Source organism: Myzus persicae, unplaced genomic scaffold, assembly GCF_001856785.1.
Source record: "Myzus persicae strain clone G006 unplaced genomic scaffold, MPER_G0061.0, whole genome shotgun sequence".
In the NCBI taxonomy this organism is placed as follows: Eukaryota; Metazoa; Arthropoda; class Insecta; order Hemiptera; family Aphididae; genus Myzus; species Myzus persicae.
In genome coordinates, this window is record NW_019100560.1 from 1 (window position 1) to 13,218 (window position 13,218).

At 29.3% G+C, this 13,218-nt stretch overlaps 2 protein-coding genes across 4 annotated transcripts in view; one reads left to right on the plus strand and one right to left on the minus strand.

Annotated features, from left to right (window-relative positions):
• The first annotated feature begins 279 nt into the window (after positions 1-279).
• LOC111033160 lies at positions 280-2,188 on the plus strand. Its single transcript, XM_022313767.1, has 2 exons — positions 280-403; positions 1,229-2,188. Exons 1-2 carry the CDS (start codon positions 401-403, stop codon positions 1,565-1,567), a joined length of 342 nt encoding a protein of 113 aa, XP_022169459.1. The 5' UTR covers positions 280-400; the 3' UTR covers positions 1,568-2,188.
• The window catches only part of LOC111033129 (multidrug resistance-associated protein 1-like), a 30,687-nt gene continuing 19,488 nt past the window's right edge, over positions 2,020-13,218 (minus strand). For 2 of the 3 annotated variants that reach the window (XM_022313738.1, XM_022313746.1), the window contains exons 3-29: positions 11,707-11,832; positions 11,248-11,385; positions 10,674-10,796; positions 10,404-10,594; positions 9,931-10,140; positions 9,677-9,854; positions 9,272-9,592; positions 9,069-9,206; positions 8,221-8,367; positions 8,060-8,144; positions 7,780-7,976; positions 7,530-7,706; positions 7,289-7,456; positions 7,031-7,214; positions 6,875-6,968; positions 6,721-6,814; positions 6,424-6,643; positions 5,507-5,727; positions 4,373-4,462; positions 4,088-4,287; positions 3,887-4,013; positions 3,724-3,822; positions 3,509-3,658; positions 3,297-3,455; positions 3,069-3,235; positions 2,556-2,750; positions 2,370-2,484 (exon numbers count right to left, since the gene is read on the minus strand). In XM_022313738.1, the coding sequence (XP_022169430.1) occupies positions 2,370-2,484; positions 2,556-2,750; positions 3,069-3,235; positions 3,297-3,455; positions 3,509-3,658; positions 3,724-3,822; positions 3,887-4,013; positions 4,088-4,287; positions 4,373-4,462; positions 5,507-5,727; positions 6,424-6,643; positions 6,721-6,814; positions 6,875-6,968; positions 7,031-7,214; positions 7,289-7,456; positions 7,530-7,706; positions 7,780-7,976; positions 8,060-8,144; positions 8,221-8,367; positions 9,069-9,206; positions 9,272-9,592; positions 9,677-9,854; positions 9,931-10,140; positions 10,404-10,594; positions 10,674-10,796; positions 11,248-11,385; positions 11,707-11,832 (4,314 nt within the window). Of the gene's footprint in view, positions 2,485-2,555; positions 2,751-3,068; positions 3,236-3,296; positions 3,456-3,508; positions 3,659-3,723; positions 3,823-3,886; positions 4,014-4,087; positions 4,288-4,372; positions 4,463-5,506; positions 5,728-6,423; positions 6,644-6,720; positions 6,815-6,874; positions 6,969-7,030; positions 7,215-7,288; positions 7,457-7,529; positions 7,707-7,779; positions 7,977-8,059; positions 8,145-8,220; positions 8,368-9,068; positions 9,207-9,271; positions 9,593-9,676; positions 9,855-9,930; positions 10,141-10,403; positions 10,595-10,673; positions 10,797-11,247; positions 11,386-11,706; positions 11,833-13,218 lie in introns of all 3 variants that reach the window. The other variant, XM_022313731.1, reaches the window with a different exon arrangement.

A 13,218-nucleotide genomic window follows, 5' to 3' on the forward strand; every position in this document is an offset into this window, starting at 1 on the left:
ATCAAATTACAAATAAAAATAACGCCTGAAAAACCACGTGTAGACAACACAACATTCGGGAAAACAGAAAATCCCGAGAGCTTATCTCCTACCACACAGCTTTGAGTGTTCCTCAGACCACGTCACTGCAATTGATGTATGAAATTTGAGTACATATGATTCAGATTCTGAGCGGAGGTGGTGTGTCGGCTTTCATATTATTTTCTAAGGATATTTTATAACTTATTTGTAATATCACTGCGATTATCAATTAATATTGCTCACAATTTATGTGTTTTCGCTTAATAACCATTGTAGTTTCCGGAATTATCGTACACTCGAAATTATCATTTAAGTACCGACAATATATTACACATACGAATGTAAAGAAAACAAAAAAACACGTTTCCTGAAACACCAGATGGTAAAACACGAGTATTATAATTCAAAATATTATTACCTATTATTATTGTTGTCGCTGTTGTAGTATGATGTCGACAAAATGACAATATTTGTAAATCATTAAAATTCCATCACCCAAGTGTAGTATCATATATATGCGTATAACTTTTGTTATTATTATTCTAAATTAATATTGTCTACAACCTTCGTCGTTTACGAGCGTGGGCGTTTAGACCGCTTAAATAATCAAACAATGTTTAAGTGCTCGTGGGCGTTAGGGAAAGGCGAGAAATATCTCAACTCACCGAAATACTTAATGAACAGGTCTTCGGTGTTTTAGCGCACCTGCAGTATGTGGGGAAGACGGGAGTACCGAAGTGCATATTATTATAAACAATATAAACAATATTATTATAACGATACGATGACAATAAGCCATCATTGTTCGGTCATAAAAACAATACCCTATTACCTCATTACGTCTGATTTTTTGACGAATTTTTGCGAACTATAATTCGTATGCTTTTTTATACCTTTTTGTACAACTAGTTTGTTGCTCTCGATACCGTAGTCAGATCTAACTACCAAGTAATAATTATTGTATGTTCACCAGACATTGAACGCTGTCTCTTGTATTATTTTTGTCAAAAAAATGTTCAAAGTCCCCTAAAAACTTTTTTTGTACGCGTCATACCATGTCCGGTGTATGCACTATAATTCGCTGTTGATCGCTTCCATATCATTCCTTTCGACCTAGACAACCACCCACATCGCACACTATTGAAAACTACATTTTACCAAACACCCCATTAAATGTGTTTTCCATTCCCTTTGGTTCATCCCACAGGTGGCCGGCGTCAGCAACCTGGGTGATGCGTTAGTGCAGGCCAACGCCAAAGGATTTCCGGCAGGGCTGCTGTACAGCGTGGCTGGATTGCAGGGCCGTTCGGACAACGACAAGGCAATGCTGGCAGCGGCCTTGGAATCGCCGAAGGTGCAGCAGGACGCGCGGAAGGCAGCCGTCGAGTACGCGGTCAAGGACCTGCCGACGAGCCGCGAAAACACGGAAGGATACTGCTCGTACTCCTGGCTGAGATGGTTGCCGTTCATGGACTGCGAGGCGGCGGTCACCGAGGTCCGACAGGCCATTCAACTGATCAACAACAAGCGGAACTGTATCCGGTGAACAAGCGTCGATCGCACAAAATGGCAAGGCCACGTCAACACGATTATAATAAAAAAATGTTTAAAAACGAACTTTTTGGCACAATTGTTTATTTTTTTAAATAATAAAAAATTTATTTATTTACACAAAATATGATAATATATATGTATATTTGTATTTTATTTAATGATATAAAAATATCAGTCATTGTCAATAAAAACGTACAACACAGAACAGAATATTATGTTGAACCGGTCGTAAAATATAATAATACTATAGGCCCACAACTATTTTTTGTACACCCAGTACAAGGAATAACTAACAATACATTTTTACATAATATTATACGTATTACTTAAAACAACGTAAGTATTAAATGCTATTTAGCTATACGACGTGGATGGTTTATTAAGGAAAATTAAAACAAACAAAAATTAAATCAGGAAAACAATTTGTTCACATAAAACAGAACGTAAAATGTACCTATTCCAATTTTAATAAATTATAATACTATTTATTCGATGTACAACTTTCTATGGCTAGAAATAATAAAACAAAATCTTTAAACTATGTAAAACAAACAAAAATGTCAGGTCGATGCGTTACGCGAAATCGGTATAACAAAGACGGAATTCGATAGCGCACGCCTCACCCTGCAGTGCGGGTAACGTGGAAACGTCGTCCGAAATAATTATTATTTACGATTGCTCGACAAAAATGATATGTGACAGTTGAATAAAATTATTATCTGTCGATATTTATTAGTAAAATCAAGTTAAGGAAATGAAAACCTAAGTGCTGCACCATCGTCCGAACATCATCGTCATTGTGCAAGACCTGCGTCCTTTGCCATCGAATAGAAAACCGAAGATTTGTCTTTCAGCAGATTGGCAGGTGAGTCGTATTCGATCATGAAACCATTGTCCAAAACAATTACTCTACACGGAAGCAACGAATTCAAAATATTAATTAAACTCAAAATCTCAATTAAACGTTTTTTGTTTAGTACTTGTCAGAATCCATTATAGTGTTCAGTCGATGGGCGATCGTCAACACAGTGCAGTCTTTGAATTCTGTTCGAATGGTATTTTGTATGAGATCGTCTGTTTCCAAATCGACTGCCGCTGTCGCTTCGTCCAACACTAATATTTTTGTCTTCTTTAACAATGCTCTAGCCAAACATACCAATTGTCTTTGGCCCACGCTGAAACACAATAGTTAATGATAACATAGAAAATAATAATAAATTGTCTAGTCTTAACATTGATATGAATACAATGAACAATATTTAAATTTCATGAACTTTTTACAGTTTAATCTGTATGAATGTTAGTAAAATACAATTAAACATAAGTGCAAATGACATCGGTTTAACATTATAAGCATCCCGTTCATTAGTTTAAGGAAGAAAATTCAAAACGTCGGATGACGTTCCCAACAATTGATTGTTATAATTTGTAAATAAGGTCTATATATTTTTAATTCGAAAGAAATGATTATATTGACTATTGTTCATAGTTACCTCAGATTTTCTCCTCCTTCAGACACTTCATGATCCAAACCACTGGCCAGTCCTACTACATAAGCTTTTAAATGGGCAAGTGTTAAGGCGCTCCACAGCTGTGCGTCAGTATTACTATTGGTTGGATCCAAATTCATTCTTAATGTACCAGAAAACAATACTGGATCCTATCGAAAAAATTTAGTTTATTAGGTATATTTACTCAACCAATAGATAATGTCTGATTACCTGTGGAATAATTGTGAGGCGGTTACGCAACGTATGCAATCCAATTTTTGATATGTCAACGCCATCGATAAGAATTGATCCTTCGGCAGCTTCGACGATACGGAACAAACTAAGAGTCAAAGACGATTTTCCAGCTCCTGTACGTCCTACAATCCCCACCTACATTTTTCCAGTTAGTAACGTGATGTTAGAGGCACATTTCTTATAATTACCTTTTGGCCACCTTCCACTATTAAATCTAAACCTTTCAGTACTAAATCTAAACCTTCACGATAACGAACTTTAAGATTCTTAAATTGAACTTCGCCGCTAGTTGGCCATTCTCTGGGGGGCTGCGTTGAAGGTATTTCCCATGGGGCTTCCTAAAAATTAAAAATACATTTTTATGTATGATTAAACAAATAAATTATATTTTATAAGATATTACTTGAGGTGTTTCTCCATATTCCTTGACTCGTTCAACGGCTACAATATTAGTTTCGACATCAGAAGTCATTCTAACCATCCAATTGAGTGTTTGTGTGATCTTAATAAAACAAAATTATTTTGAAGAAACCTTTTTATTTTTTAAAATATATTATAATGCGTACCTGTAGAGCATATCCGATGGACAAACCAACAATACCAGGACTTAACGTATCCCTTCCCAATACTGAGAACAGCGACGAGAAGAAAATAATAAAATTTCCAATTGTTTCTAACCTTACAGCTAGCCATCTAAAATAAAACAATATCAATAATATACTGTATGTAAGTTATGTGATAAATGATTATTAAAAATAAATTTATACCTATTGGCCACGATATTTGGATAATAACAAGACTGATTGAAATCTACTATTTGTTCGGATTGAAGTGTAAATTTGGATTCTGCTCCATAAGCACGAATCGATGTAGCCCCTGTAATTGTTTCGCTAAAATACGAATAAATTGGGGAACGTGATATGGACTCGAGTCGTTTCAGCTGACGCGATGTCGCAACGTAAAATCTCTGTAAATAAAATTAAAAATATCAGTTAAATCCTAAAATAATCATCAACAATTTGAAAAATATTATTATAATATTAATGAGTCACCTGTATGATGCAATAAATTATAGCAAGAGGAATAATCACCGCTGCAAATATGGGTGTACTATAACTGATAACGATCAAAGTACCAATGACCTGAAACAGAAGAATTATAATTATAATTATTTAATTTTTTTTTCTTACGTTTATATTTGAAGTAAAAATGTTCTATAATATCTACATCAATTTACATTTCATTAAATGTTATATCTCGTATAAAACTTGTATATAAATTATTAACGAAGATTAAATTTGAGCAAAAGTTGATTAATTGCTGAATTCATCACTCAAATAATCAAATGTCATAACTAAATCAATATAATTCCCTATAAGATTTTCTTGTAAATAATTTTACGTGTTAAACAGCTAATACGTATCCCAACTTATGAAAGCCGAAAGGTCGTATGTTATAAACTGAGTTGAGTTCCTATGTATATATAAAGTGTCTTACTATGTAATTCTCTAAAAATAGAAATTATGACAAAGAGCAGTAGTTCTCAATATTTTTAATACCTGAACCAAAATTTCTCCCGAAAAATCCTTCACTTTTCTACAATTTTTGGAAAACAAAATTTGTATTATATAAACATGTATACATTTTTAAAAGGTATTTAGTTTTTTTATAGGTTTATAATTAAAATGAATAAAAATATAATTAATATAATTAAAATGTACTTTTTATAATGAGGTAACTAACATACATTTCTTGGAATCTATATAATTCAAAAAATTGTTCCCAACCCACACTTTGAGAAACGCTGATATAAAGTTTAAAAATATACAGATATATTAAAATTATAAATTATATATATTATCTAAAATTAATATCAATTTTATAATCTTCTTAGAATTATTTAAATTTAAAATGACACATAATACCTATCAACATTTTATAATTCAATCGATGCACACATTTTCTTCAAAGGTATTCATTATTTTACTGAATTATTTACATGGTTTTATTTTTACCCAACACTTTTATGAATATTCCTGCAATATTTGTCTAGTATAGTAAAATAAATTATGCCTTTATCCATTAACAAGAAAGTTTAAAATAGTTTAGACTTGAAACGATATACGAGCTAAAAACTAAACATATCTGATCTACATTATGTGTTTAAAATTGAAATCCAAATTTACCGAAACTGCAACTTGTATAAATGTTGCTATCATTAATGGCAATACATTATCAATGGTATCAATGTCCTTAGATACTCTGTTCAATATTCGTCCTATTGGTGTTGTATCAAACAGGCTTAGTGGATTCTTGAAAATCCGTGAGTTTATCAATTCGAATAACTTTTCAGCAGCAAATATTGTGCCCAAAGATAAAGTTATTGATGCTGCTACCGTTGAAAAAACTAAAAAAAAACATTTTTATTTATCATAGAAACAAAGATGAAAGATTAGATTAAAAAAATAGTTATATCATTAGGTTTAGTCAATAATTTTAAAGAGCAATAATAATATAATAAATAAACATACTGAAAATACACAAAAAAAAGTACAAAATATATTTTATATCATATTAGAAACATTTGTACTATAGATAATAATTATGTAGGTACTAACTTTGTATAGGTAGTTTATGGTAAAAGAATTGATGTATCTACGACCCTATTAGACCATAAACTTGCTTTGTTTTTAATAGCAAAAAAACATACATTTCTTTAAATTAGTGAAAAATATGCGATTGAGGTGTATCTGAATTGCATATCCAAGACGCCGTGTTACGATAATATTATTTAAACCCACAAAAAGTATACGTCAGTAGCCAAGTTGGTACCGAAAAATTGTATATTATGCATTATAAACTGATATAATACCACTCGCGTATATGTAATATTATATAATATACATAGTATATATGTACTATCTTAAAAATTCTCAATAAAATATGTATTGTTAAAATTTAAAAAATGTTATAACCATAAACGCTCAAAAATATAGAAATTAATAGATAACGTTAAATCTAGTCTAGAAACTTAATATTCAATTAAAAATTACATTCATAGTTTAAAAATGTATACTTTTAAAATTGTAATGTTTTAATTTACCTTGACCAACGCCAAGCAGTCCGTAAACTGTTAAGTGCATAAATCTGTTACTATCATTTTCTGTTTCAAGAGTAAGTGAACTATCATCATTAGACCATATAGAAAGCCAGATGTTCGATGAAATAGAAAATCCTTGGTATAGACAACTTAGTAAAACTGACATTATGCAAAAAATAGGTCCAACTGACTTAATATACTGAATGTAAATATCCAATTTCACCTAAAATTTAAAAAAAGTTATTATAAATAAATTATTACATATTTGATTTATACATTTATTCTTAAGTCCACACATACATTTCCGGTTTCCGCTTTCTCTACTTCAATAAGTTTGGCTTTCTGTTCCACAGCAGGTCGAGAAATCGATTTATTAGAATCAACAGATATTTGCCTAAATATTTTTATAAATTACCTTTAATGAGTTAGTTATTTTTATTGTCATTTGTATTACCTTTGCATTGACGAATTTGAATTCGTTTCACTTCTCTGGCGAATATATTTCTCTTTTAAATCTGCAGGTGCGTCTTCTAATAACTTATTAATTTCTAAACAAATTAATTTTAATAAGTACCTTTACAAAAAGCTGCCTAAGCTGCATTTATTTTACCTATTTCATCAACTTCATGTTCATTTTGTTCTTGCATGTGTGATAATAAGAAATCAGCAAAGTCTCCTTTTTTATCAAGCAACCCTTTATATGTGCCTGACTCTGATATTTGACCATCTTTCATTACCACAATCAAATCGACTTCTCTGAGATATGTTATACCATGAGTGACCAATATTCGTGTCTTTGAAATAAAAAATAATAATTTAAAATATTAAAATATCAAGATAACTCTAATTTAATGTAATATATTGTTACTTTTTTTTGCAACAACCCTTTGGGTCCAATAACGTGTTCAAAAATATGTTTACCAACATGTGAATCAACAGCACTCAGTGGATCGTCCAAAAAATAGATGTCACTCTCTTTATAAACTGCTCTTGCTAAACTTACTCTCTGTTTTTGGCCTCCACTTAAATTAATTCCCTAAACATTATCGATTTGATCAAGATAACAACAACAATTATAGTATTTATATGTATTAAATAAAAAAAAGTACCTTTTCACCAATTTCTGTGTCATCGCCAGCTGGAAGCATTTGGAAGTCAGATTTTAATGCACATGCATCAATGACCTTTTTATAAACTCTATCATTAAATGTTTGACCAAACAATATATTATCCTTAAGTGATGTATTCTGTATCCAAGCTTGCTGTGGTACATATGCTATGGATCCCTAAAAAATAATTTATTTTTATTTTTATTCAAGTTAAACAAATTATTACTTTAATTAACAATTGTACACTAACTTTAGTGTTAACTCTGCCAGAAACTTTATCCATTTCACCAAGAAAAGCCGACACTAAAGAACTCTTCCCAGAACCAACCGTGCCCACTACAGCGACCAATTGTCCTGATGAAACTCGTAAATTTATGTTTGATAATGTTGGTGCAACATTTAGTTCACCCCACGTGAATGTACCATTTTCAATAACAAGAGGATCCTCTAAAAACCAAAATTAATTCGGGAAATTATATAACAAAATAGAAAAATCATTAATATCAAATAAAAAATAAAACGTTACATACTTTCATCAGAATTATGGGTGACCGAATCTGGATCCAACTCTTCGGAGTTCATAAACTTATTTATTCGCTTTACAGATACACTTGACTATAAAATTGTAATATGGGTTTAATGCGAACAATAGTCATTTATTCACTTATTCAATGCTAAACTGAAAACTTACTTGAACTACATTTGACACCAACATTGGTAACATGGATATTGGAAAACGTAAAATATTGAATAAAGATAAAGAAACAAAAGCAGTTTGTGCATCTAATATATGGCTATCGTCAGATAATACATAAACTGCAAAAGTTACTAACGATACCTAAATATAATAAAATACCACATATTTAATAATTAATAGATAGATAAAACACAAACATATAAATATATCACAGTATTATAATTATTATCAAGTACGTTAATAAGGGAAGGTGAGGATACTTAAAGATTGAAGTATGGGTAATTATATCTACATATGTACATTCAAAAATCATACGATTTGTGCTAATTCGTTCATTAAAATGTTATGCTTAATAGTTTGTACATTTGACATTAGTCCACTTGGTTATAGAAGTTGATTTAGTTTTATTGAATCATAATAAAATTAGGTCTGAGCAATAGAATTAAAAAGATTCCAATGTCTCGTTTATGTATTCAATTAGATCTCAATTGGTATTAAATAAAATTTATCATATTGACTAAATTCTATAATTTTAAAAATATTCTAACATCTTAAATATGAATATTTTTATCGATCCTCAATGAAACACACATTCTAATCTTATCTTTAACTAAACAAACACAAGGTTGTTGTATGGCAAATTTAAAGAGATAATTTGTCTTAAAAAGATTCAATAATCGTTGTATTTTAGATTATTGTAATTTGTAATAGACATTTGTGCAATTTTAATTTTTTTGTTGTTATTCTTATTTTTTAGATAAACATGTGACAAATTGATAACAGTGCAGTATAAAAAGTATAGTATAAAAAGTATATAAAAGTATATAAATAAAATGTCATACCAGGAATGGTGCACAAGACCAAATAAATGAAGTAGCTGCAGTCAAATAAGCAGCGCTGCGAAGAACATTGATTTCTTTTCCTCTTATATCTAACACTTTTTGTTCAAAACTTGGTTCCCAAGCATATAATTTTAGAACCTGTTCAATGAATATATAAAAGTGTATCATGTTTATAATTGTGTTCAAATTCAAAATAACATTACTTTTATTCCGGACAAAATTTCATTCATTAATTTAGCTCTTTCATCCTTGTTTTTCATTTGTTTGACCTGCAGATTTATTGATCTAGTAGCTACAGCACCGTTTACTGGTATTAATACTATCATCACAAATAGACCAGCAAGTACACTGGGTCCTAATATCTGCCACAAAAAGTACACTGCCAGAGCAATTTGGAATGGTGCCGACCAAATCATATTCAAATAAGTAATCAGATCAGTAAATCTATGCGCGTCTACTGACATCAAATTAACTATTTCACCCGTTGTGAATGATTTTCTTGCTGTGTTTGAAATCCTTAAAGTCTTTGAAAAATGTATAAATAATTAAATTGAATACTATTATTATGAACTATATCAACTGTAAATGGTCACTCCTTAAATGCTTACTTTTCGATAAATGGCAGAAGTAAGTGCAGTACGAATACGCATACCAACGAGATACATACGATGAAAGTACTGAGATAATAATAATGTTTGCAACATCGCTGTAGCCATCATCAGAAAAATATAAAAATAACCTCTCCACAATGGCTCAGTGGAATCTCCAACAAAATTTATCAAATACCTTAAAAATGCTCAATTATAACTTTCTGTGGAAACTATAATATTAAATAATATGTTTATACTAATTAAATACTTACCTAAGTACTTGAGGGCTGATAAACGTTAAACAATCCACAATTAATTTTAAAAATGATCCAAACAAAAATGTACTCCCAAATGATTTACACAAAACAGGAAGAATTGATACTTTGTACTGGTTTTGATGTGATTCTTTTGCAAGTGGTAATTCGATTATACTCACATCAGGTTTATTTTTAACGGAAAACACTTTTTTACTATTTTGTAATCTGTAAAATGTATTTAATATTATTTGTTACAAAAATATGTATTAATTTTAATGATAAAAATAATATTTACATGACATTGGTTAAACATTTTAGTAAGGCATAACGAGGTTTTAGGATTTTTCGTACTACGAATCAATGATCTGCTTATTGTTATCGAAATTCCAGTATTCATTTGTTTCAAGTATAATAGTTTTAGGTATCTACTTAATAATATTTTCATTGATGGAAATCATGATAATTCCTAATAAATCTTTAGTACTTACTTCGCTTTTACTAATGAACGTTCCCAATGTTTATCAAAGACTGAAACTACTTCTTGTGAAGTATCATCGTGGTTCATATTCCATAAATCGTAGGACTCTATGGGGCGTTTATAACCAGACCAAGCAAATGAGTCAAACCATAAATATAATAACTTCGATGGGAATGATGCTTTCATCTCAGGACACGGTACCTACGAATCGATTAACAGTATATTAAACATTTAAACTGAACAATTAATAAAAAATATGGGGTATGATTGAAAATTTTACCTGGACGGATCCATAGTCAGATAGCCTAGGAGCAGCATCGGCGAAGAAACTTAGAACAAACTCTATTAAGATGATAGGGTAATACACCATGTAACTAGTAAATGGATAATCATATAATGGAATCTAAACATAAGAAAAAATATTATATTCTATACTGTCACCTGCAGGTGTGTTGGGTAGAAACGAAAATTACAAATTACTTTAACGCAATTACTTTTTGCTTTTTTATTTTATGCTTTTTTTACTTTTAATGAAGCAGTTATTTAATTACAGTTCACTTAAAGTAACGCAATTGTAACAAAATTACTTTTAAAAAGTAATTTCTAAGAGGTAACGCACTAACTCGTGTTTTCCACGTTATTAAAATAATAGTTTTGATTATATTACAAAAACGAACCAATATATGATATTCCAGAAAATTAAAAATTAATTATTTTTATTTTCGAATGTAATTTAAATAAAAATATTTAAAGAAACGAGTAACGTAATGTTATTACTTTTTAAAAGTAATTTACCCAACACTGGTCACTTGTGCTTTATATAATATACAAGTATTGATAATAAATTATCTTACATCGTTAAATGCTAATCGGAGTTCCGTTCGATATTGAATCATCCCACAGAATGCCATGGATAACCAAAACAGAAATATTAAACCAGACGACCTTAATCCTCTTGCTCGATTAACAGTAATTAATGCTGTGACAAATCCCTGTGAATAAGTACATAAACTTAATAGGTACAACAAGATGGTAATTTATCTTATGAGTTATGGAAGACTATGCTATATTTGAATCATAAACCAAAATCATCAGTTTCTCTCATATCCAATACAAATATATACCTAGTACCTACGCATGTGAGTGAATTAATTTGAATGACTTACAATAAAATTATGTTCATATTTTCTAACCAAGTTTAGTTTAATTTAACTCTAAAGAAAACATTGATGTCCACTAAAATATTTTTTATAAAGATTTGATGTGATGTAAGTACAAAAAGTACAAAAATAGGTCACAATCAATATACTTACAAATGTTATTAGTTTTACAAGTGGTGTGTAAATATCTACACTAAACACATCCATCCCTGATGAATATCGAATTATTGCATATACGATATCGATTACTGATATGATACATAATATAAATACACCAGCCTGTGAAATAAATAAACAGATAATATATTAAAATATCAAAAAATATTTAATTATAATAAAATAAATTACAAACTAAAAATAGTTAGGTAACATACTTATAATCATTTTATAATAATACACCTATATCAGTGATGGACCTAGGTCTCGAAATGTCGATTGCAACTACTGATATAATAGTTTAGTAGATTTTTTTGAATACTCGATAAAAAATTATTTGTTAATACTTTTAAATTTGTTTATCTTATAAATTAAATAAGCCGGTTTTCATATTTTACGTTAATTTTATAAAGCATTTCACAACTTATCATTTAGTTTAACTACAAAAAACTCTTCTACTTCATTTGTCAAAATATTTGATTTTTGAGTTGTTTATAATTCATAGTAAATAAATAAATATTATTTTTAATTCTAAATTTTACTTTTTTTTTATTTTACGTGATTAAAATTAAAATTAAATTGAAAAATATTTAAATTACAAAGAATATTAAATATTTGAAAATCAATATTTGAGTATTTAAAAAGTATTTGAATACTTTTACTCAACCTTTAGTCAGTCATTTACTGTGGTTTAAAAGACACGACCTTTAAGTTAAAGAAAAAAAATTCCAAAATCATAGATTCAATGGTTACAATATGAACTACTTATGAGAATCCTTGTTTTAAATTTCCAATACTAAGGCTTAAAATTAAATATTTTATAATGCTTTAACTACAAAATAGTTTGCAAATTTTCGTGGTTTGGTTGAATTCTGTTAACATTATATGACTTTAACTCAAAATGATTTTACAAAAATACAACTTACTATTGTATCATTTATATTTTAAAGCTGATATTATTACAACTAATGTAGAATCTTGTTTTGAATTATGTATTAAGCTTTTTTACGGAGCAAAAAAAAATGTTATCGATATTTATAGAATAAAATTTAAAGTTTCAACTAATAATTGAAAATAAGAAACATTTTTTGATTTTTTTTTTAATGCAATGAAAATTGTAAAATGGACTTTTGGTAAAAATTTAAAGTATTTTCGGTTATTCATTTTTGAGTCACACCAAAAAAAATTTGAAAAAATTAGTTTTGAGTAAAAATTCCAGTTTTTTCTTATTTTTATGTTTTTGTTTTTCCGGCGCTTTTCAAAATAACAAGGAATTTTAAATTTTTACTTCTGAGATCCAATTTTTTACCAGAAACCATCCCCAAATTTTAAAATTAAACCTTCAATGCTCGATTTTCTGAATTGAAAAAAAATTGACCTAAGGTGTTTTTATACATAGAAAACAGAAAAAATACTTCATAAATTCTAGCAATTATATTTTCTAGGAAAACCAAGTTTTTCAGATTGTTGCAAATATGCAACATTGCGCGCAAATACATAAATTGAAGT